This window comes from Pipistrellus hanaki, assembly GCF_964339955.1.
Source record: "Pipistrellus hanaki genome assembly, chromosome: 2".
Taxonomy (NCBI): domain Eukaryota; kingdom Metazoa; phylum Chordata; class Mammalia; order Chiroptera; family Vespertilionidae; genus Pipistrellus; species Pipistrellus hanaki.
This window is the reverse complement of record NC_140504.1, coordinates 160,886,627-160,908,756: the sequence shown is the minus strand read 5'-3', so window position 1 is coordinate 160,908,756 and position 22,130 is coordinate 160,886,627. Positions and strand designations below refer to the sequence as shown.

At 37.2% G+C, this 22,130-nt stretch overlaps 1 protein-coding gene across 2 annotated transcripts in view; it reads left to right on the top strand.

Moving 5' to 3' along the window:
- Nucleotides 1-202: 202 nt before the first annotated feature.
- The window catches only part of HOOK1 (hook microtubule tethering protein 1), a 65,797-nt gene continuing 43,869 nt past the window's right edge, over nt 203-22,130 (top strand). The window contains exons 1-7 of one of the 2 annotated variants that reach the window (XM_084872962.1): nt 203-431; nt 4,759-4,844; nt 7,816-7,888; nt 12,066-12,116; nt 14,295-14,427; nt 20,089-20,156; nt 21,575-21,637. In XM_084872962.1, the coding sequence (XP_084729088.1) occupies nt 369-431; nt 4,759-4,844; nt 7,816-7,888; nt 12,066-12,116; nt 14,295-14,427; nt 20,089-20,156; nt 21,575-21,637 (537 nt within the window). In that variant the 5' untranslated portion in view covers nt 203-368. The remainder of the gene's footprint in view (nt 432-4,758; nt 4,845-7,815; nt 7,889-12,065; nt 12,117-14,294; nt 14,428-20,088; nt 20,157-21,574; nt 21,638-22,130) is intronic. The other variant, XM_084872963.1, reaches the window with a different exon arrangement.

Genomic DNA, 22,130 nt, shown 5'->3' with positions numbered 1-22,130 from the left:
TCTCTGTGACTGGGGCGCGCCCGGTCACTCTGCGCGGCGGGGAGAGGTGCGCTGCGGGGGAGGCGGGGCGGGCGGAGGGCGGGGGAGGCGGGGAGGGAGAGATGGGCGGGAGGAGGCGGGGCTCAGGTGCGGCGCGGCGGCCCGGGCCGGGCAGGGGAGGGGGCGGGCGCGGAGCGCAGCGGGCGGGGCGGGGCTAGGGGGCGAGGAGGGGGTGACGCCGCGACGTCGGCAGCGCGAGCTTCGCGCGTGAGCGGCGCGGGCATCGGGCCTGGCCACCGAGCTTTCCCGGCGGGCGGGCAGGTCGTCGACGCCGGCTCCGGCGGGAGTGCGGGGGAGGTGTCGGGTCAGCGGCGAAGTCACCTGCGGCCATGGAGGAGACGCAGCTGCTTCCGCAGTCCGAGCTGCAGCTGTGTGACAGCCTCATCATCTGGGTGAGTGCGAGGGGGCTCCGGGTTCGAGGGGCCGCGGCGAGTTGGCCGGGGGGGAGGGGCAAGAGGGACGGAGGAGGGGTCCCCGTTTTCCCTGGGGGGGCCTGAGGAGTAGCCAGGCCTCCTGCTTCCCTGGAGGACTCGGCGCTTCGCCCTCCGCACCTCTTGGCGCCCTTGACCGCGAGAGTGCCACCTGCGGGTCGCGGGGCAGGTGTGTGTGTGTGTGTGTGTGTGTGTGTGTGTGTGTGTGCACGTTTTTACCTTTGTATGTGGGGGCGGGGGAGGGGACGGGAACTCTGGGGGGCGGGACGCAGGAGGCTGGTCTCAAACCCCCGATCCCGCTCCTTCCTAACAGCTGTGGCGCCCAGCCCCTCTGCCCTGTCCCGTTTTCCCCTGCCCCGCAACCAAGTGCTGGACTTCTGGATCACAGCCTCGCTCACCTTCCATCTGCTGTGCAGCCTTCTCACAGGGACCGTCCTTGGTGCCACTTGGGAGTCAGGACCCCCTCCGAAAGCCTCCCTTCCACCCCAGCCGCCCTGCTCCGTGTAGACAGGTGGCCAGAGGTGGTTTTCGTTCTTGGATTAGTGCTACTCCACGCCACTGGGGCATCCGATTTTATAGAAGCCACTTAGATCTTTACACCCATTTGTTATGAGGAGAAAAAGATGTTTCTGGTTGCAACCTCTCCAACCGACTAGCATTTTCTAGGAAGGAAAAGTCTTGGCATTTTTTGTTTGCACTTGAGCCATGTTTAGTATTTTCTGGTCATTTGTGTTGGGTTTGGACAGGCAGGATCTGTCCCCGTTTATTCCCTTCCTCAAAATGTGACTTTTTGAGAGCTTTTCTGATTTAAGCACCTTTTGGAGGTGCTCAGCTACAAGTATTGTAGTTGTGCATATCAAGTCTCACCTTTTGGAGGTGCTCAGCTATCAGAGAGCGGGCATGATGTGGTTTCTAAATGGGTATTGTTATTGATGCCTATGGATCATAGGATGTTGTTATTGATGCCCTTGCCCAACCCAGTTGTTAAGTTTTGTGTAAGGTACTGTGTGCAAAATGGAATGTAAAAAGACTGGATCCGGAGGCGGCGACTGGTTGATGAGCTTCCCAAGCGATCTCCTCATGCACATAATTCAAAAGAGTGAGAAGTCAGGGAAGGTTCCTGGCACTTTGTGAAGTGTATTGAAAATTACCATAGTTTAAAGCAACTGGAACACTCTGTAGGTAATTAGCTTGCTTTTAAACTGAATGCAAGTATCCAGGGCGTATGGCTTAAAGCAATTAGCTAACTGTTCATGTGTATTTTCACTTAAAGTAAGTATTGGGTTTAGGTACTGTATTTAAGACTGTCATAGACAAGGCAACATTACTTTTAATGATGCGTTTTGTTAAAACAGGTGACTAACCAGTATATCCTAATCTGTTGCATTGTTGCACTAAACATCGACTAGCGTAGTAAATGCAGTCTGTATGGTGTCATTGACTTAAATATGAAGTGGTGGAGAAGTATAGGATTTTCTTGAATTGTTTTGCAATACTTTAAAGTATTAGGTGATTATGTCCATTCTTTTAACAAGTATTTATTGAGTCCCTACTTTGCATAAGGCACTGAAGAAGACCAATATCAAGGAAAATTAAAGAACTTTCTATTTTAATTGTGGTGGTTGGCAGAGCTGTGTATTTTTACAATGGAAGGCAAAATTTCTTAAAAACTGTACAAACATTATAAACCAAATGATGAAGTATCAAAGATGGCAGAGTATAATTGGTCGTTTGCTTCTCCAGTTCTCTCTCAGGCTGCTGAAACACTGGAGAAAATGGAATTCCTGTGCAGAATGTTCCCTCTATAAATACCGCTACAGCCAAATCCACTTATACCCATAACACTGCCCAGCTTTATGATTAAGAATAGCCACACAGTTCCTCTTACATTTCTCTTTGAAAACCTTTATCAGTACCCTATTTGAACCCCCCAACATTTCTCCACCTCAGGAAAATGACCTCCTCCTCTTTGTTTCTGGTTCTATATCCCATCCTTTCCACCTCTTCTAAAACTTGGCTCTTATCTCCTTTCTGTATTTACTACTTCTTTCTCCACGGGCTCCTTCTTCTCCACATGCAAACTTGCTCCAATCTTCTCTATCTTCACAAGAGAGAAAGGAGAGCCACCACTTCCTGTAGTGCCCCTTCCCTTTATGGTCACATTTCTTGAGTTTTTTAAACTTCTTGAACTTACATTGACACCTCAAAGCACTGTCCTTAAACTTGTTTTCTCTAAGATCTCCACTTACTCCATTCTGTCAACTATTTTGTGCATACTACAATACTCTCTTCCATTTTCTAAAACGTACTAAAGATGTCACTCTCATCATTACCCGGAGCAGTATTTCCACAAAACTGATGTGCATAAGAATCACTTGGGGATTTTCTGGAGATTGTGATACCTATTGTTCTAGACCCCACACACCCAGACACCTTGAGTCATAGCGAATGTGCTAACAGCTATTGAGTTTATACCATGTGTCAGGCACTAATCTAAGTACAGTGTTTACCGATTCCTCAAAACAATCTTGTGAAATAGGAGCTATTCTTACTATTTTTCATTATATTGATGACATCTTAAAGGATAAGGCCGAACTTTTTGTCATGGCTCTTCAGAGGCCTGACTCATGACTGTACTCACCCCTTCCCCGCCTCTCTTTGCACTAGAATTCCAATAACACTGAACTGTGCATTGCCTAAAAATACCATCTCTTTTCCTATACTTGTGCTTTTATTATTTTCCTATTTCCTGAAATTTTCCTTCCCAACTCAAGACTTTCTGTCTAGGAACCATCTCTAAATAGTCTTTCTTAAATACAAGACCTAATTTGATTAGTTGACTGGTATATTTCAGAACATTTTGTGCATACTATAATCACGGGACTACAGAACATATTTGCTAGAAATGACTTTTGTGTTCTTTCTCTTCTCCTTATCTCTTGATTGAAGCTACTTTAGGGTAGAAACCTGATAATTTTCCTTAGTAAATCTATCCTGTACTACAGTATCCCAATAGAGTAGAAGCTCAGCAAAGTATCTTTGTGTACTTTGAAAGTAACTGTGGCTAGATTTAGTTTGTCTATGCCATTCTTACATGTTGTATTAGAATAAGGAGACATTTATAGAATCTCAAAATATACACAACCACTAAAGGTGAATTATGGTGGGAGAGAATTTTATTGGATTAACATAGTGGTAAACTAAAGGAGATGAATATATGTGAAAAAAAAGAATCAATCATAGTATATTGAGTTAAAGATCATTATGGGTTGAGATTAGATTTCTAGAAAATAGATGATCCATTTTTTGCTTTGTTATAATTTGCTTTATAAATCCTCACTGGAGAGCATGCTTATTCTGGAGAGAGTGGATGAGAGAGAGAGAGAGAGGTAAGAGCTGAGAGGGAACATTGATTGGTTGCCTTCTGTAAGTGCCCCAACCTGGGGTTGAATCCACAATCTAGATATGTGTTCTGACTACGAATTGAATCAGCAATCTGACAACCTTTTAGTATACTGGAAGACTCTCCAACCAACTGAGCCACACTGGCCAGGGCTAATTTGCTTTTTAAACATTTGTCTATCTTGTGCTTGCTTTTTAGAAAAAGATGCCACCATTTTACTTCCCTTTTTAATATGTACATGAATGTTTAACAAAAAGAGCTTTGAAAAGTTGTAATATCTCAAGCCAAATTAGATGGAAACAACTTGATATAGTAGGTAGGCTTTGGTCTGTCTATGCCTTAAGTCTAATTGTTAGATAGCAGGCAGAAGTCCAGCCTTATTTTAGAGCTATTATAATCAATAAACTAAATAGTAGTTTTAGACTTGACATTTCTAGCCTTTGTTTTCCTACCAAATGATATGATTGAAATTTTCACTTGCAAATGTTATGTTATCTTAAAGTTCTTTTTTTGATGTAATTCTCTCCAAAACAGACAAAACACATACTATACGTAGGAGTTCTATACTTGGCTTTCAGAAAGTCTGAAGTACTTCATACATGACATCAGTATATTTGACTTAGGTATATTTTTATGATTTATGAAATGTTAAGTATTTATTTTATAAAAATATTACACAGCCACAGAAACTTATTAGTTTAGTTTTACTTGTTTGGCAGAGTCTGAACTTAAAGAAAAAAAGGTCAGTTAGCTATTTTTCTCTCTAATTTTCATATATATGTATAGGTAGGTAGATAAACAGATAAATATTTTTTGAGGGGAGGTTGTAATGCTACCCTGTAAGTATAAAGAGGCAGTAAAGTCATTTGCTTTATGTCCTTTTAGCTGCAGACATTCAATACCCCTGCGCCTTGTCAGGATGTAAAACAGCTGACGAATGGAGTTGCCATGGCACAAGTTCTTCATCAAATGTAAGTAGTGGTCCCGGTTCTTCTTGAAAGAATTGTAAACCCAATGCCAAGGAAGGAAACTTAAACTTGTATTTTAAAGGTTATTGAAACATTGATGACTCACATATGGTATCAAAGCATTCTTGCATCTACAAAACAAATAGGTATATCACCTGATTAATCGTTGTTAATAAAGATATGTCTTAATTAAATGAACAATCAGGATTTCTGTTCCAGAGATGTTAATTTTAAATTTGTTCTTATCACTTTTACAACTTATAGTAACTGAAAGGAACAGGTTAAATTTATGGTATAATTGCTTGAAATGTTTTCTTTGGTTATACTCTTATCATTTGAAGGTATCAATGCAAATAAAATATTGGATTTAGAAAAAATATTAAATGTTTAAACCTGTATTTTGAACTAAGAGTAAATGTATTAATCCACTAATAATGAAATGTATAAATGAAATTTAAAGTCACAAATCCTAGGGAACCTTAACTAATAAGGCAGTTCTCTTTGGGTTAGGCTTATTTTATTTAAATGCATAATATGAAAAGTTTTTAACTCCATTATTTCTTGATTTTTGCCAAACATATAAGAATAAGGGTTTTGACATCTACAATATGAGGTATGTACTTAGTAGAAAAATTTGATTTGGGATGGAAAGGAAGGCAAGGAGGAATGCAAGACAAAAGGATGAAAAATTAGAAGAGGTTATCCCTAGATTCATTTCTAAATGAATTACTAAATAATTATACTATCCCATATGAAGTTTTGTTAGGGTCAAAAACTTGTAATAGTCAGGGTTCTCCAGAGAGAGAGACCCAATAAGATACTGTTGCAGGTAGAGTGTACAGTCAGAATTTGCACTTTCTCAGGGGAGGGAGGTCTTTTTCTTAAGGCCTTCAACAGATAGGCCCACCCACACTATGGAGAGCAATCTGCTTTATCCAAGGTCTACTTTTTTTTTTTTTTTTTTTAATGTTTATCTTATCTAAAAAATACCTTCACAATAACATCCAAGCATGTATGACCAAATACATACAAAATATGTGGTTACTGTGGCCTTGCCAAGTGGACATAAAATTAACCATTGCAACTGACATAGCTCTTTTATTTAATCTGATGTCAAGAGAAAGCAAATTTACTTTTAGTTTTGATTCATTAACTAATTTCAGTCTTTTCGGATAAATATCTGGTTATATAATTTATACATTTAGCCAAATTATTTTGATAAATTGTAGCCTCAGGCATCTGGGAAAAGTTGAACATAATTAACATTAATTTGCTTAAAAAAAAAAAAAAGCCGAAAAACCAGTTAAGCCCTGGCCAAGGTGGTTCAGTGGTTAGAGTTTTGACCTGTGTACTGAAGAGTCTAGGTTAATGGCACACATCTGGGTTGCAGTTTCGATCCTGGCTCCCTGTAGGTGTGTGTGTGGGAGTCAACCCATCAATGTATCAATGTATCTTTCTCACGTGAAAGTTTCTCTCTTTCTCTCTCCCCCGACTCCTGTCCTCACTCTCTTTCTATCTTTCTCTTCTGTTCCCCCTCCCTTCCACTCTAAAAATCAGGAAAAAATATCCTCCTTGGGTGAGGATTAACAAAAAAGAAAACAGTTAAAATTCAAAATAAAGGAATTTAAAGTGGTGAAGCCATTTTTGGTTACTCCTGTCAGAAGTGAGATCTTCTGTATTAAAACATCTGAGGCAGACAGTTTCTGAAAAGCTAATCACTGTGTTCTAATTTCAGCCTTGCATTTTAAATTCAAGATACTGCCATGGAAAAAGATTGATTTCTTTTCTCACTTTGGTTGCTTATCTGTAAAGTCAAGATTAAATGGGACTTTTAAGACCTATTCTAGCACTGTATTCTGATATTAAGTCGTGTTGGCTTAAATCTTAGCAAGCATTTATCACATTCTCCTTTGAGTATAGTTATTTTTGCTTTCTATTTTTCCCTTTAATAATTATTTAAGAGTCAGAATAGTAAATTATTTACCTTCAAATTAATCTTGCTCAATACCTTACTCAGAGCAAGTATCCAAATATTTGTTTTAAATATAATCTATTAATATAGTCCATTATTTATAGTTAAATGTCGTTCTTCAAGACCTTATTTATTTAATACATAAATATTGATATAGTAACAATTTTTTTGTATTGACCTTCAATATCAATAATACTTAGTTTAAAACTAAATTTGTCCTTATTGATTTCTTATTATATTTATTATACTCAGTTACAATGAGATTTATTTGGGGCTTTGCCAGATACTAATTTCACTTGGGGCAAATTACTTAGGTTCTCTCATCCTCAGTGCTCTGAAGAGTAAGATTGAAAATAATAGATCGTTTGCCCAAATTAATGTGACATTTATATGAAATAATATGGAAAAACATCAAGCATAGTGCTTGAGACATAGCAGACATGAAAAACTAGTTTTCTCTCTCTCTCTCTCTCTCTCTCGCTCTCGCTCTCGCTCTCGCTCTCGCTCTCGCTCTCTCTTTTTTTTTTTTTTTTTTTTCTCCTTAGGTAGGGCAGTGGTTGGCAAACTCATTAGTCAACAGAGCCAAATATCAACAGTACAACAATTGAAATTTGAGAGCCAGACTTTTTAAACTTAAACTATATAGGTGGGTACATTGTTATTAACTTAATTAGGGTACTCCTAAGCTGGCCTTTGCTAAAAACTCAAGGGGTCAAAGAGCCTCATGTTGCTCGCAAGCCACAGTTTGCCGACCAGTGGGATAGGGACTTTTGGTATCTGTTGACATATTTATTAAATGTTTCTTAAATAGAAGTTGTTAATGACTTAAGTAGTTTATTATGAGAATTTCTGAAATGGGTCATTAGGAATAACAAAAAATTTAGTGGGTCTTCTAAATACTAATAAGTACTATTCTTATTAAGGACAGGCTATAAAATATGAAATAACTTTATTGACTAAATTTGGTATTTTACATGTTTAGCATTTCTATTTTTGTTTCAGTGATGCAGCGTGGTTCAATGAATCTTGGTTAAGCCGAATTAAGGAGGATATTGCCGACAACTGGAGGATAAAGGTATGCAGATTAAATTGAAGAATCCACTTTATCCAACCATTTTTTTTTTAAATTAGGACTAAGCTCAACTAAATTTTTTTAAAAAATTAACTTAAGGGTGCGCTTATTGTATGCAGATTGAGTTTTGACACTTGTATGTTTCCATTATAACTATTGTCAGATATGGCCCCCCCAATTAATTCTTATTCTTTATCTTGGTCCCAGTTGGCCACAGATCTGCTTTCTGTCCCTAAAGGTTTCACTTCTGGAGTTCCATATGAATGGAATCAAACATTTTGTACTCTTTGTCTCTAGCATCTTTTACTCAGTATAATGTTTTTGAGACTCATCTGTGTTGACTTTATTAACAATAGATTTGCTAAGTATTATTTCATTACATTACTATACCACATTCACCTATTGATGGATGTTTAAATTGTTTTTTTCCCGATATTGTAATTTATGTGTTATGTATTTTTGTCTTGTTAAGTTTGGTTCAATCTTTTTGAATTTTATTGTGGGTTTTTGTTTGTTTGTTTTTTCTCCAAAGAACTACCTTATGTTTTGTTTTATTGGTTTTTCTCTTTAAATTTTTTTTTAACTTTCTTTTTCCTACTTGAATAGTCACTTCTTTTTCTTGCTTCTTAAGATGGAAGCTTAAATCATCAGTTTTAGACCTTTGTCCTCCTTTTCCCCCTTATTAAGCATTGCCTCAGCCATATCTCACACATTTTTGACATACAGTGTTCTTATTTTCAGTCACTTCAAAATATTTGGTAATTTTCATTTGATCCATGGGTTCATCAGAAGTAATATTTTAAATTCTAAAAAATTAGAAATTTTAATTAACTTTTAAAAGTTTTATTTCTTAATTTAATTCCATTTTGATATATGAAATTCCGTTAAGTTTAATGGACTGGTTTTATAGCCTAACATCTGATCTGTCTTTCATGAATATTCCATGTATACTTGAAAATAACAGCCGAAACCGGTTTGGCTCAGCGGATAGAGTGTCGGTCAGTGGACTGAAAGGTTCCAGGTTCAGTTCCGGTCAAGGGCATGTACATTGGTTGCAGGCACATCCCCAGTAGGGGGTGTATAAGAGGCAGCTCATCGATGTTTCTCTTTCATCGATGTTTCTAGATCTCTATCCCTCTCCCTTCCTCTCTGTAAAAAATCAACAAAATATATTTTAAAAAAAGAAAGAAAGAAAATAACATGTATTCTGCAGTTCTACAATTTATGTCAAGTTTGTTGATAATACTGTTTGTATCTTCTATATCTTTATTGATTTCCTATCTGATTATTTTATTAAGGTTGAAGGACTTTTAATTTCTAATGATGATTGTGGACTGTCAGTTTCTCCTTTAAATTCTGTTAATTTCTAAATCTCGTAATTTAATCTCTATTAATAGGTTTATATACATTAATTTTATGTCCTAATAGATGAATGAATATGCTTATCCGTATGAAATATCTTTTTTTATCCTTTATAATAGTCCTTGAAGTCTTTTGTCTGATAATAATATAGCCACTTCATTTTTAAAAAAAATATATTTTATTGATTTTTTACAGAGAGGAAGAGAGGATAGAGAGTTAGAAACATCAATGAGAGAGAATCATCCATCAGCTGCCTCTTTTACACCCCCTACTGGGGATGTGCCCGCAACCAAGGTACATGCCCTTGACTGGAATTGAACCTGGGACCTTTCAGTCCACTGACTGACACTCTATCCACTGAGCCAAACCGGTTTCGGCTAGCCACTTCATTTTTATGATTATGTTTTGCTTTAGTGGTTTGCTTTTTTTATTATTCTTTTAATCTCTGAGTTTTTATATTAGAAATGTTTCATGGAAACACGTAATAGTTGGGTCTTGCTTTTTTTAAAATAGTGACAAAAACAAAAATCTTTTCATTTCTTATATCCCTGTTTTTTTGGTTTTGTTTTTTAAATTTTATTTTATTGTTTAAAGTATTACACATAGTAGTACATATGTCTCCTCTGTATGCTTGTTTTTATTGAAATCCTTGAACATTTTTAAACTAGCAGTTATAACATTATCTTATAATTCTTTCATTTCTGATTTCTAGGCCTATTTCATTGACTTGAGTTTTGTCCTCATTATAATACACATTTTCTTGCTTTTTCACATGTGTAGTAATTTTTTATTGGGTGCTAGACAGTTTGAGCATTATTGTTTAGTGCTGAGGTTTGTTTTGTATTTTATAGTGTGGTGGACTTTGTTCTTGCAAGCAGTTAAGATACTTCTAAATTAGTTTGATCCTTAAAAAAAAAAAAAGTAATTATTGTTGAAAGAATTACATATTGTCCCCCTTTTTCCCACATTGACCCCCTCTAGGCCACTCCTACCCCAGGCCTTCAGTACCCTATTGTCTGTGTCCATGAGTTATGCATATATGCATAAATGGTCTTTGGTTGATTACCTCCCCACCCCACCCTCGACCCTGTCCCCACCTTCCCTCTGAGATTCCATACTCTGTTCCATGCTTCAAGTCTCTGAATCCACTCTGTTAATAATTTTTGTTTTGTTCAATAGATTCCACATATGAGTGTGATCATGTGATACTTGTCTTTCTCTGACTGACTTATTTCACTTAGCATGATACTCTCCAGGTCCCTCCATGTTGTCTCAAGAGTAAATGAGCCGAAACCGGTTTGGCTCAGTGGATAGAGCATTGGCCTGCAGACTGAAAGGTCCAGGGTTTGATTCCGAACAGGGGCACGTACCTTGGTTGTGGGCACATCCCCAGTGGGGGGTGTGCAAGAGTCAGCTGGTCGATGTATCTCTCTCATGGACGTTTCTAACTCTCTATCCCTCTCAATTCCTCTCTGTGTAAAATCAATAAAATATATTATAAAAAAAAAGAGTAAATGTTCTTCATTTTTACTGCTGTATAGTATTCCATAGTATAAATGTACCACAGCTTTTTTATCTACTCATCTAATGATAGGCACTTGGGCTGTTTCCAGATCTTAGCTATTATAAATTATGTTGCTATGAACCTAGGGGTGCATACATTCTTTCTGATTGGTGCTTCAGGTTTCTTAGGATATATTCCCAGAAGTGGAATCACTGGGTCATCTTTTAAAGGTTTGGGGGTATGGAAAGCAGATTCTCTACATTAGGAGTAGGGAACCATTTTTCTTCCAAAGGGCCATTTGGATATTTATAATATAATTCTCGGACCATACAAAATTATCAGCTTAAAAATTAGCCTGCTATATTTGGTCAAACATTTAATTAACTCACCCCTAATGCCTTGGCAGGGCCAGATCAAATGATTCTGCAGGTCAGACATTCCCCACTCCTGTTCTAGGGCTAGGTTAGACCTACTACTAAGTTGTGATTTTTTGGGAGTTATTAGTGAAAGCTTTTCTATACAGCATAGTCTCTTCACCCTGGCTGGTGGGAATTTCTTCAATTTCTGGCTTGTATAATCATTGAGAATTGTTCAGATTATAGTACCCAGGATTGTTCTTTCCTTGGAAATTATTCTTGTTAAATCTCATTGATTTTTACCCGTGTACATACAAACTAATATTCAGGCATAGAGTTAAAGGAACCATTAATGCATATTTCTAGAGTTCTTTTTCTCTATAGCTCTCAATTTTTCATTGTATCTGCCCAGTAAATTCCAAATACTGTGATCTTCATGAACATCTTAGGTCTTTCTCCTTAACTCAACAAGAACATCAGGCCCTATGCTATGGTGTGAAATTGGATGATGTAGGGGTCATCTTTTTTTTTTTTTTTTCCTTCTCTCAGAAATTCTAATTTGATAATACTTGTTGGCTACAGCTTGGAAACAATTGACCCTTGTATTTTCTCCTGTTTTCTTGTTGTTTGTGTCAGGAAAATTAAGTCTAGACAAGTTACTCGCTCATGAATGAACATGGACATGCTCAATCTTTAAAGTTGGTACTTAACTTCATTCTGACTCATTTTAAATACTGGTTTAAACTTTGTAAGCATGCGGACATTATTTTCTTTCGTCAAACTGATTAACACTTCAATGTTTAAAAATTATCATGTACTTATATTTGTAGAACTCTAACATATAGTATTTTTGTTGTTATTTTTATCAGGGGGCAGTTTCTGTTGTCTTTCACTTTAGCATACAGTTTCTTTCATTATGAAATTCTTGAATTGTTATTCTTTTTTTTCCCCCCATTAGGCTAGTAATTTAAAGAAGGTACTTCAAGGAATTATGAGTTATTACAGCGAGGTATGAGAAACATCTGACTTTGTTTAACTACAAAATGCTATGTGATAATTATATGACACTGAAAAATGACTTGGCTTTTAATTTATAACATATTACTGGCAAATAATTTATAACAAATATATATGTATGTATATGTATATATATATATACACACACATATATATTGTGTATATATATATACATATACATATATATTCTTGCCATTTTTAGAACATTCAAATTACGTGAACATAAACAGGCTTAAACTTAATATATTGATTTGGGAAATAATGTTGCTTCTATATTGATACTGTTTAAATTGATTATATTTTGAAATAGAATTGCCTGCAAATGATTTGACTTTATGCAATGCTGTAAAGTTGATCTTATAATGAAACTGGAGGCCCTGTGAATGAAATTTGTGCATGGGGCGGTGTTTCTCAGTCCAGCCTGCACCTCTCCATTCTGGAAACATCCCTCTCATAATCCAGGACTGCTGGCTCCCAACTGCTCACCTGCCTGATTGCCCCTAACTGCTTCTGCCTGCCAGCCTGATCACCCCCTAACCACTCTCCTGCCAGCCTTATAAACACCTAACTGCTCCCCTGACAGCTCGATTGCCCCTAACTGCCCACCCCTGCCGTCCTGGTTCTCCCCAGCTGCTCTCCCCTTCAGGCCTTGTCCCTCCCAACTGCCCTCCCCTGTAGGCCTGGTTCTCCCCAACTGCCCTCCCCTACAGGCCGGGTTCCCCCCAATGCTCTTCCCTGCAGGCCTGATTTCTCCCCAACTGCCTTCGCCTGTAGGCCTGGTCCCTCCCCCCAACTGCCCTCCCCTGCAGGCCTTGTCCCCTCCAACTGCCCTCCCTGCAGGCCTGATCCTCCCCACACCCCCACAACTGCCCTTACCTGCTGGCCTGGTCCCCCCCAACTGCCCTTACCTGCAGGCCTGGGTACCCCACAGCTGCCCTCCTCTGCAGTCCTGGTCGCCCCCAATTGCTCTCCTCTGCCAGCCCAGTCACCCTTAACTGCCTTTCCCTTGACAGCCATCTTGTGGCAGCCATTTTGTGTCCACATGGGAGCAGCCATCTTTGACCATGTGGGGGTGGCCATCTTGTGTTTTGGAGTGATGGTCAATTTGTATATTACTCTTTTATCAGATAATAGGATTGCAATTATTTCGTATTTAAAACATTGCTTTGATAGCTGTTTACAATGCAAACAATAGCAACAAATATACCCTGTTTCCCCGAAAATAAGACATCCTCTGAAAATAAGACCTAGCTCATGGAAAGATAAGACATCCCCTGAAAATAAGACCTAGCACAACTTTGGGAGAAAAAATTAATATAAGACACTGTCTTATTTTCGGGGAAACAGGGTACTATGAAATTATACTGGTGCAAATGAATTGGGGGAAAATGCAAAGTAAAAGTAGTATTAAATGCCTTAGCTAGTACATTATCAGGGTTTTGTTTGTTTGTTTTTTCTTATTCAGCATAAGTTCACTACTAGGATTATTTGATATAACAAAGTTTATTGCTTAATGTTTGGGAATGGCAGCAATTGTCATTACAAAATTATATTTCTGTTTTTTAAAGTTGTCACAGCTTGTTATTTCTTCCAAATAATGTTAAGACTAAAAATTTTCAATTTATTTATGCCTAAAATCATTTTGAATCTTTTTCTAATGCCACAAAAACTCTTTAATTAGCTAAAAAAGAAAGATCAGGGCAGAAAAGATTAATTCATTGGATTTGTTGTTCATGTGTGGTGATTTATTTTGTGATTCTCTTAATTGCTTTTATATCAAAATATCATGAATATTCCTTGGCATAACATAAATCTTTTTTTTTTTTTTTTTTTTTTTTTTTTTTTTTTTTTTTTTTTATGAAATGGCCTAAATATTGTCAAGATAGATCAAGCCAGGGGCTTCTTAAACAATCCCTTTTTTATAGTGAGATCAAAGGATATTTTGTATAAAAGCATTTCAGTTGCTTTTGATTTGTTACTCAAAATTTTGGGAGGTGGCTTGAACTTTACTAACTGGTTTTAGTTAGTAATTTTGGGTATATCATTTGTTAATTTATCTGAGTCATTTTAGGAACCTACTTATATTTATTTTTCTAGTAATAATTAATTGTAGTAAATTTTTTGTAGCCTATATAAATGAATGATTTAATTTATTGTTTCAATACCACAGTTTTTGGGGCAACAGATTTCTGAAGAACTTATTCCTGATTTAAACCGAATAACTGAAAGTTCAGATTCTGTGGAGCTTGGGAGGTTACTGCAGCTTATTTTAGGTTGTGCAGTCAACTGTGAAAAGAAGCAAGGTAAGCGAGTTTTTGTCATTTGAGAATATGTACTTTCTATAAACAACCTACATTTCTGTAGAAAGTAGCACTAAATATACTGTTACTGGTTGACAGCACCCTGAGATGTAAGCCAGAAGATAGGAATTCTAGCCCAGCTCTGCCACTAAAAAGCTACCAATCTTGAGTATCATAATGATACCTGGATTCTGAGATTCATATTCAGTGGCTAAATGTAATGTATTTTAATTTAATTAGTTAAATATGTTTATTGCTTAAGACTTAGTGGATAATCAGTAAATATTGTACTTATTCATTTGATAAATTATATCTTTCACTTATAAGATCTAGAACCTTAGGTTGATTCAGAATCTATACTAATAAAACCATATATGCTAATTAACTGGATAGCCAAACAACTTTCTGGATGTCATTCTGGATGTCCTTCTGGACAAAGCTGCAGTGATGGAGGCAGAGGCAGAGATGGTAAGGAGCAATCAGGCTAGCAGGAGAGCAATTAGGGGGTGATTAGGCCAGCAAAGGAGCAGTTAGGGGCATCAGACAGGCAGGCAGAGGTGGTTAGGGACAATCAGGCAGGCAGGCAGAGTGGTTAGGGGCAATCAGGCAGACAGGCCACGTGGTTAGGGGCAGTCAGGCAGGCAGGCAGGCAGGCAGGTGAGCAGTTAGGAGCCAGCAGTCCTGGATTGTGAGAGGGATGTCCAGCAGTCAGATTGGAGAGGGTGCAGGATGGGCTGAAGGACCCCCTCCCATCTACCCCAATGCACGGATTTCATGCACTGGGCCTCTATTTTTAAAAATAAATATGCAGGTGTTAAATTATAATTCAGGCTTCTTTAGATGATATTCTGCTCTTCAGAAGAATGTCTGTCCAGTGAATCCTCCAAATAAGTAGTCTAATGATATAAATGGAATTAGTGTATTATATTGATAAAAACAAACATAGTGATCCATGTTCTACTGAGTAAAAAAAGAGCATTTTGGTTGAATATAGTAAATAAGATGATGAACTGAACAAACCAAGATCTACTTGGCTGAAGGGCTTACATTTATCTAGGTAGCAAGATTTTTTATGCTTGTGGTTTTTTTGCATGATTCAGCCAAACTTGGCTTTAGTACATTACCTTTTTTTTTTTTTTTTTTTTTTAAATATATTTTATTGATTTTGTACAGAGAGGAAGGGAGAGAGATAGAGAGTTAGAAACATCGATGAGAGAGAGTCATCGATCAGTTGCCTCTTGCACACCCCCTACTGGGGATATGCCCACAACCAAGTAGTACATTACCTTTAAAACACATGTGTCAAACACAAGGCCCGCGGGCCAAATCCAGCCTGCCAGGCCTTGCAATGTGGCCCGCACCACGCTGTCATCACTGCACTCCGCTGTCAGTTTATGACATTGTCAGTTTATGACTGTTCAGTAAACCATTCGGCCCGCGATTTAGGCTGGATTTTAGATTTTGGCCCCTTCTCTGATTGAGTTCGACACTCCTACTTTAAAACAAAATATTGGATACTTAAGTTGTAAAATATTTTTAAAATACGTTTTTATTGATTGTTTTTAGAGGGATAGAAACATCAATGAGAGAGAAACATTGATCAGCTGCTTCCTGCACACCCCCTACTGGGGATTGGACCCACAACCCCAGGCATGTACCTGACTAGTGACCTCCTGATTCATGGGTTAATGCTCAACCACTAAGCCATACTAGCCAGGCTAAGTTTGTAAAGTATTTTAAGCCAGGACCTTAGAAAACACATTCCATGTTATCTAATGAGAGAAGAGAGCATATGAGTTAGGATAAATTCAATAAAACAAATTGAGGAAGGAGAAAAATAAAAAACCTGACATTAATCTTATATAATACAAGGCTAATATGCAAATCGACCAAATGGTGGAACGATCTGTTGCTGTGATGCACACTGACCACCAGGGGGCAAACACTCAATGTAGGCGCTCCCCCCTGGTGGTCAGTGTGCTCCCACAGGGATAGCGCTGCTCAGCCAGAAGCCAGGCTCAGGCTGGAAAGCGCAGTGGTGGTGGCAGAAGCCTCCTGCCTCTGCGGCAGCACTAAGAATGTCTGGAGTGGGCCTAAGCCATCAGTCTGACATCCCCCAAGGGTTCCTGGACTGCAAGAGGGTGCAGGTTGAGCTGAGGGACCTCCCACCCCGAATGCATGAATTTCATGCACCAGGCCCTTAGTTACAGTAGGTCCTCAGGTTACTTTGGAGATTTGTTCCTACAGCAGGACGTAATGCAGTTTTCAGTGTAAGTCAGAACCCACCTACATAAGCACCTACGTCATTCACATGGAGCACATACACAGCAGTAATGAAGTGAAACAGTAAAAAAAATAAATGAAAAGAAAGATAACAATTCCTGACCTTTACTTGTGGTAAATAAATAAAAAACATAGAGCACAAATGTACATACGTCAAATGACGGAACTTTTTTATTTTTTTATAAATAAATGGGAGATGGCGATGTAACAACAAAATGACGTACCAGTATGTCAAGTCCCACGTAACCCGAGGACTACCTGTATCAAAAAGGGATTGAGTATCTGGAAATTTTGATATTAGTTCTTGTGTCATTAGCTATTTTGTCTAGGGCACATCAGCACTTCTCTAGAGGCTTCTATTTCTAACAGATAATACCTACTACCTAACAGATAATACCAGTCTACCTACTGGAATGTAAGGAATATAAAGTTAAAACTTCAATAAGTGTTTAATTAAAAATTGACAAATCAAAGCTCATTTTTAGCAATTTTCTGTTATTGTGATCTTTTGAATTTTTTCTTTAATCCTTGTTTCTATTTCAGTTACTGAGTATATATAACATCTGTCAAATAGTGGGCTTTGGCACCAATTTAATGCCAATAGGAATCCTCAGTTTGGGTACTGTGAAGAAAAAAAACTATATACAGCGCAAAACGGCTCAACGGTGATACAGCACGACTGTGAAAACAGCAGGGCTATGAGGTCGACTTGAGGCGCTCTGCTACTCCATGGTCTGCTTTGGGTTGAGCTGACCTGTTCTGTTGTGCTTTGGTCTTCTGATCTGTTCCTCTCTGGCCCATTCAGCTCAGCCAGGGAGACTCAGTCTTCAGTTTTTGGTGAAAAGGGAAAGTGTTCTCTCAGAGCTAGAGGGGAGCTGGTTTATATGGAAAAGAGTGCCTGCCTCTGCTCCCTGATTTTTCTTTCCTCATGCAAATGAGGAATCTATGTTCTCTCAGTTTGGTCCAAAAGGCACTGTCTGATTGATTAGAATAGAGCCACTCTAGTTGGTTGGAGCTTCGAATCTCTGATTGGATGGAGAAAGCCTCAGAACTCCTTTATAAGTTGGCTCTTATGGAAGAAACACAGTGCAAGACAAGTAGTTAAGTGCAGATTCTTCCTGAAGAGCAGTTTGCATGTGAGGTTCCTTTGTAGAAATGGCTGATAAGCTCTGTTTTTTTATTTATTCTTTATTGATTACAGTGAGGAAGAAAAGGAGATAGATAGAAACATCAATGATGAGAATCATTGATCAACTGCCTTTTATTTCATACCCTCTTCTGGTGATTGAGCCTGGAACCCGGGCATGTGCCCTGACCGGGAATCAAACTGTGACCTCCAGATTCACAGGTCTACTATGTTCAAATACAGCCATGCCGGACAGGCTGGGCTCTGGTTTTTTTAAAATTTGAGCCCAGTTAACCACCAGGATCCCTTCTTAGTAGGTGTCTTCTTTCTCAGGGTTCACACATTACTTTTGCTTAATTTTAGCATGTTTGTCTGTTTTAATACTCTTTTTTTAAAGAAACAACTTGGGCTTTGATTCTCTTCTATTTCTACTAATAAATATCAATTATTCTATCTTATTTCTTTCACTTGAATAAATCAGTTCTGTTTCAAGCTATGATTGGCATGTTAAGCTAGAGTTTTCCCTTACATTATAATTTTGTTGCTTCCTACAAATTTTAATGTAATATGTAGTATTTTCATTATTGTAAGCATTACTTAGCAATTTGGTCCTTATATTTTTAAAAGAAAAATTCATTTCCTAGGTACATAATTAAAAGCTTAGGAAGTAGTAAATATAAGAAGATAGTTTAATTTTCATTATTAAAAAATCAGGACTGTGTACTTGAATTTATTTTTGGAGGAATGTGTCTGGGTTTGCAATTTTTAGGAGTAAGTAGATAAATGAATAAAAATTGTTTAACAATTAAAATTTAAAAATAAAACACAGAATATAATGCAGCATCTATATCTTCATGCTTTGCAAATTTGATTTTCAAAATGATTCCAAGGTATTGCAACATTCTAATTATGAATGAATGAATTAGTTTGGTAAACAAGTATCCTGTATATTTTGGTGAGGAAAATGATCATTCTTTTGATGACTTTAGGAAACTGGAAGTACTCTATTATCCCAAAAATTCAGTTAAAGGAAACCATTCCACTTCTTTTGCATTCTCTAGTTCAGTGTTTCCCAACCTTCTCTCATGATGAGAATCACCTGGTGGAGTTGTTAAAACACAGATTCCTGAATCCCAACTAAGAAGTGCTAAACTAGAATTTTTGGGAACATATAGGTAAAATTGTATACTTAACTAGTGCTCTAACACAGATGTTATATACAGAGTACTAAGTTAGGTATGCAATTTTACCTATTCTTCCCCCTCCCACACTCTTATAGCACTTAGTACATACCAGAATCAGAATCTATTTGTTGGCTTCACAAATAAAATAAAGACTTAAATAACTTCTTAGAAGTTTTCAGAGGAGTTATTAAAATAACAAAACTATTAGAAAATAAGAAGTCTTTAAAGTTGTTAGAAAATTGTTTTAGCTAGAAAATATGCAGTTGAAATGGATTTAAATCTGCAAATACATGAAAGACGTTTTCTCATCATTCCTCCTTTCTCATTGGGATAGTATCAGCTTAATTTATTGCATGTGTGCTTGTAAGGTATAAGTATCACCTTAAGATGAGACTTGGTAAATGTTAGATGGGCTTTTACAGGAAGCTATGTAAGTTTCTTCTTTGAAAGCGTTCCTGAAATGAACTAAATAGGCAATCAAATTAAACTTTCTGGGCTTAAGATTTTAGGAGTTCATTTAATACATGTGAATTTATTCCATAATACTGAATATTTTAACAAGAGGGAAGAAATTGTTATAATTGTTTTAAGATTAATTGCAATCTCTTCTCTTCCTGTTCCTTATAAGAAAATTAGAAGTTTTCTTCTTTAAAATAAACCATTTACCCTTGGCTGGGTGGCTCAGTTGGTTGGAGTCTCATCCTGTACACCAAGTTGTTGTGGGTTTGATTCCTGGTCATGGCGCATTTGGGAGGCAACTAATTGATGTCTCTCTCTCTCTCTCCCCCCCTCCCTCCCTCCCTCTCCCTCTCTCCCTCCTCTCTAAAAATCAATAAAAGTGTATGCTTATATGAGGATTAAAAAATAAGTAGGTAAACCATTTAAAAATATTTATATGAATATTTTCAACTCTGCTTGTTTTTAATGAATATATTTCTTGTGGAAAAATAATGTATTTGCATAGATAATTATATGTGGTAAATGCATTTTTATGCTATTAATTGAATGGCTAAAGCACTATGGGTAAAGAATAGATTATTTTTCAGATCTGATTTCTTTTTTAAATCATAGAACATATTCAAAACATAATGACACTGGAAGAATCTGTTCAACATGTGGTCATGACTGCTATTCAAGAGGTAAGTTATGTCATATTCATATATGTATGAAAATCTTAAACTAAATGTATAAAACTTTTCACAAATTTTATGGATGTTTATTTTTCTGTTTGTATAAATTTGCTCTTTGCAGAATGTTTACTTGCTTTTAGTTATTGTGTCTTCCCTGCCCCCCCCCAATATATATCTTAAAAGGAGATCAAGTCCAATATTAATTTCTCTGCATTTAAAAGATAAATTGATATTGTCAAGGTCTTTTAAATAATTTCAAGTTAGCAGGATAAATAATCTCTCTCTAGGTAGGAATTATTTCTTCTCATTTTTTTTCTGCCAGTTAGAACAATCTCTTCTGAAATTTTAAAGTGTGTGTATTTGTATTTATGTGTGTGTGTGTGTGTGTGTGTATGTGTGTGTACTATTTGCATTTTCAGAATGTTAGAACTGTGAGAAAACATCGTGATACTTACTACCGTGTTTCCCCAAAAATAAGACATCCTCCAAAAATAAGACCTAGTGCATGGAAAGATAAGACATCCCCTGAAAATAAGACCTAGCACAACTTTGGGAGAAAAAATTAATATAAGACACTGTCTTATTTTCGGGGAAACAGGGTAGGTTTTCAAGCCAAACTAGCTATAAAAGTTGAACTATAGAGATTCAGAGGTCATGTGATACATGTTTATTCTTAAAATCAGACTAAAAAGGCAGAGATACAGAGCAGGGGAAACCTGAGGGAAAGTAGAGTGAAGGATTACTGAAGACAACCATAGTTTGGATGGGGCATTATATAGGACTTGTATATATAACATCTGAATATGCATTTTTGGTTTGAATTCAAAGTGTCACTATACATAAATAAATCTGCTGCTTATGTGCAAAATAACTATTTTACAGAAATTTTTTCATATAACTCCTGCTTTTAAAATCTCTTTAAATTAGTAAGTTTGCCATATCACTCTTTTTTTCATTTTCGTTTTGTTTTGTTTTTGTTTTTGTTTTTGTTCCCTTTCAATTTACTGGGGTGTCACTGGTTAATACAATTATACAGGTTCAGGTGCATAATTCTGCTGTATCACTCATTTAAAGGCTGTATTTTAAAAGTTAATATTTATTATGGAAGAATCATTTTGTTATGTTAATTTTTATTCATTCTTCTTTTAGAGCTTGGATTATAATTCTTTAGTGCACATATTTTCAATATGTGTACCTATTTTAAGCCTACTTTACTTATTATGTTCACACTTGTATAATGCCTTGAATATTGTATTATTTAACTTAAATCTCTAAAATTTTTATTTGAATAATCTAAGGATTGTCAAATTAAGACAAGGAAAAATTATAAAATATTCTGTCCTTTCAAGTAAACATTTTTACTCTACAGTAAAATGTAGAGTAAAACATCACTTTCTTGTACTTAATTTACTATTTTAATTTTCTAGTTGATGAGTAAAGAAATATTGAGCTCTCCTACAAATGATGCTGCTGGAGAATTAGAGCAACAGGTGAGTATTTCAGTATGTGAGAAAGATGTTGAAAGCAATGACATAGTACTCTGCCAGTTACTATCATAAAGATTACAGAGAATATATACAAGATTATTTTCCTCCATGAGGTTTATATAGTTATGAGATCTCAATTGAATATTATGCATTCCTTCATGAATGCAAGTAGTGCTGGTCTGTAGAGCTTTTTATGATCATTTGAAGAGCTGAGAGGTATTGAACTTCCTTCTGACACTTATTATGCATACTAGGCCCAATTCGTGCACTGGGGTGAGGGGTCCCTCAGCCCGGCCTGCGCCCAGGAATTGGGCCTAAGCTGGCAGTTGGACATACCTCTTGCAATCTGGGTTCCTTCTTGCAATCTGGGACCCCTCAGTCCTTTACTGCCCGCCATTTTGATTCTCCTTAGTGCTATCACGGAGGCAGGAGAGGCTCCTGCCACTGCTGCTGCACTCCCTAGCCATGAGCCCAACTTCTGGCTGAGTGGTGCTCC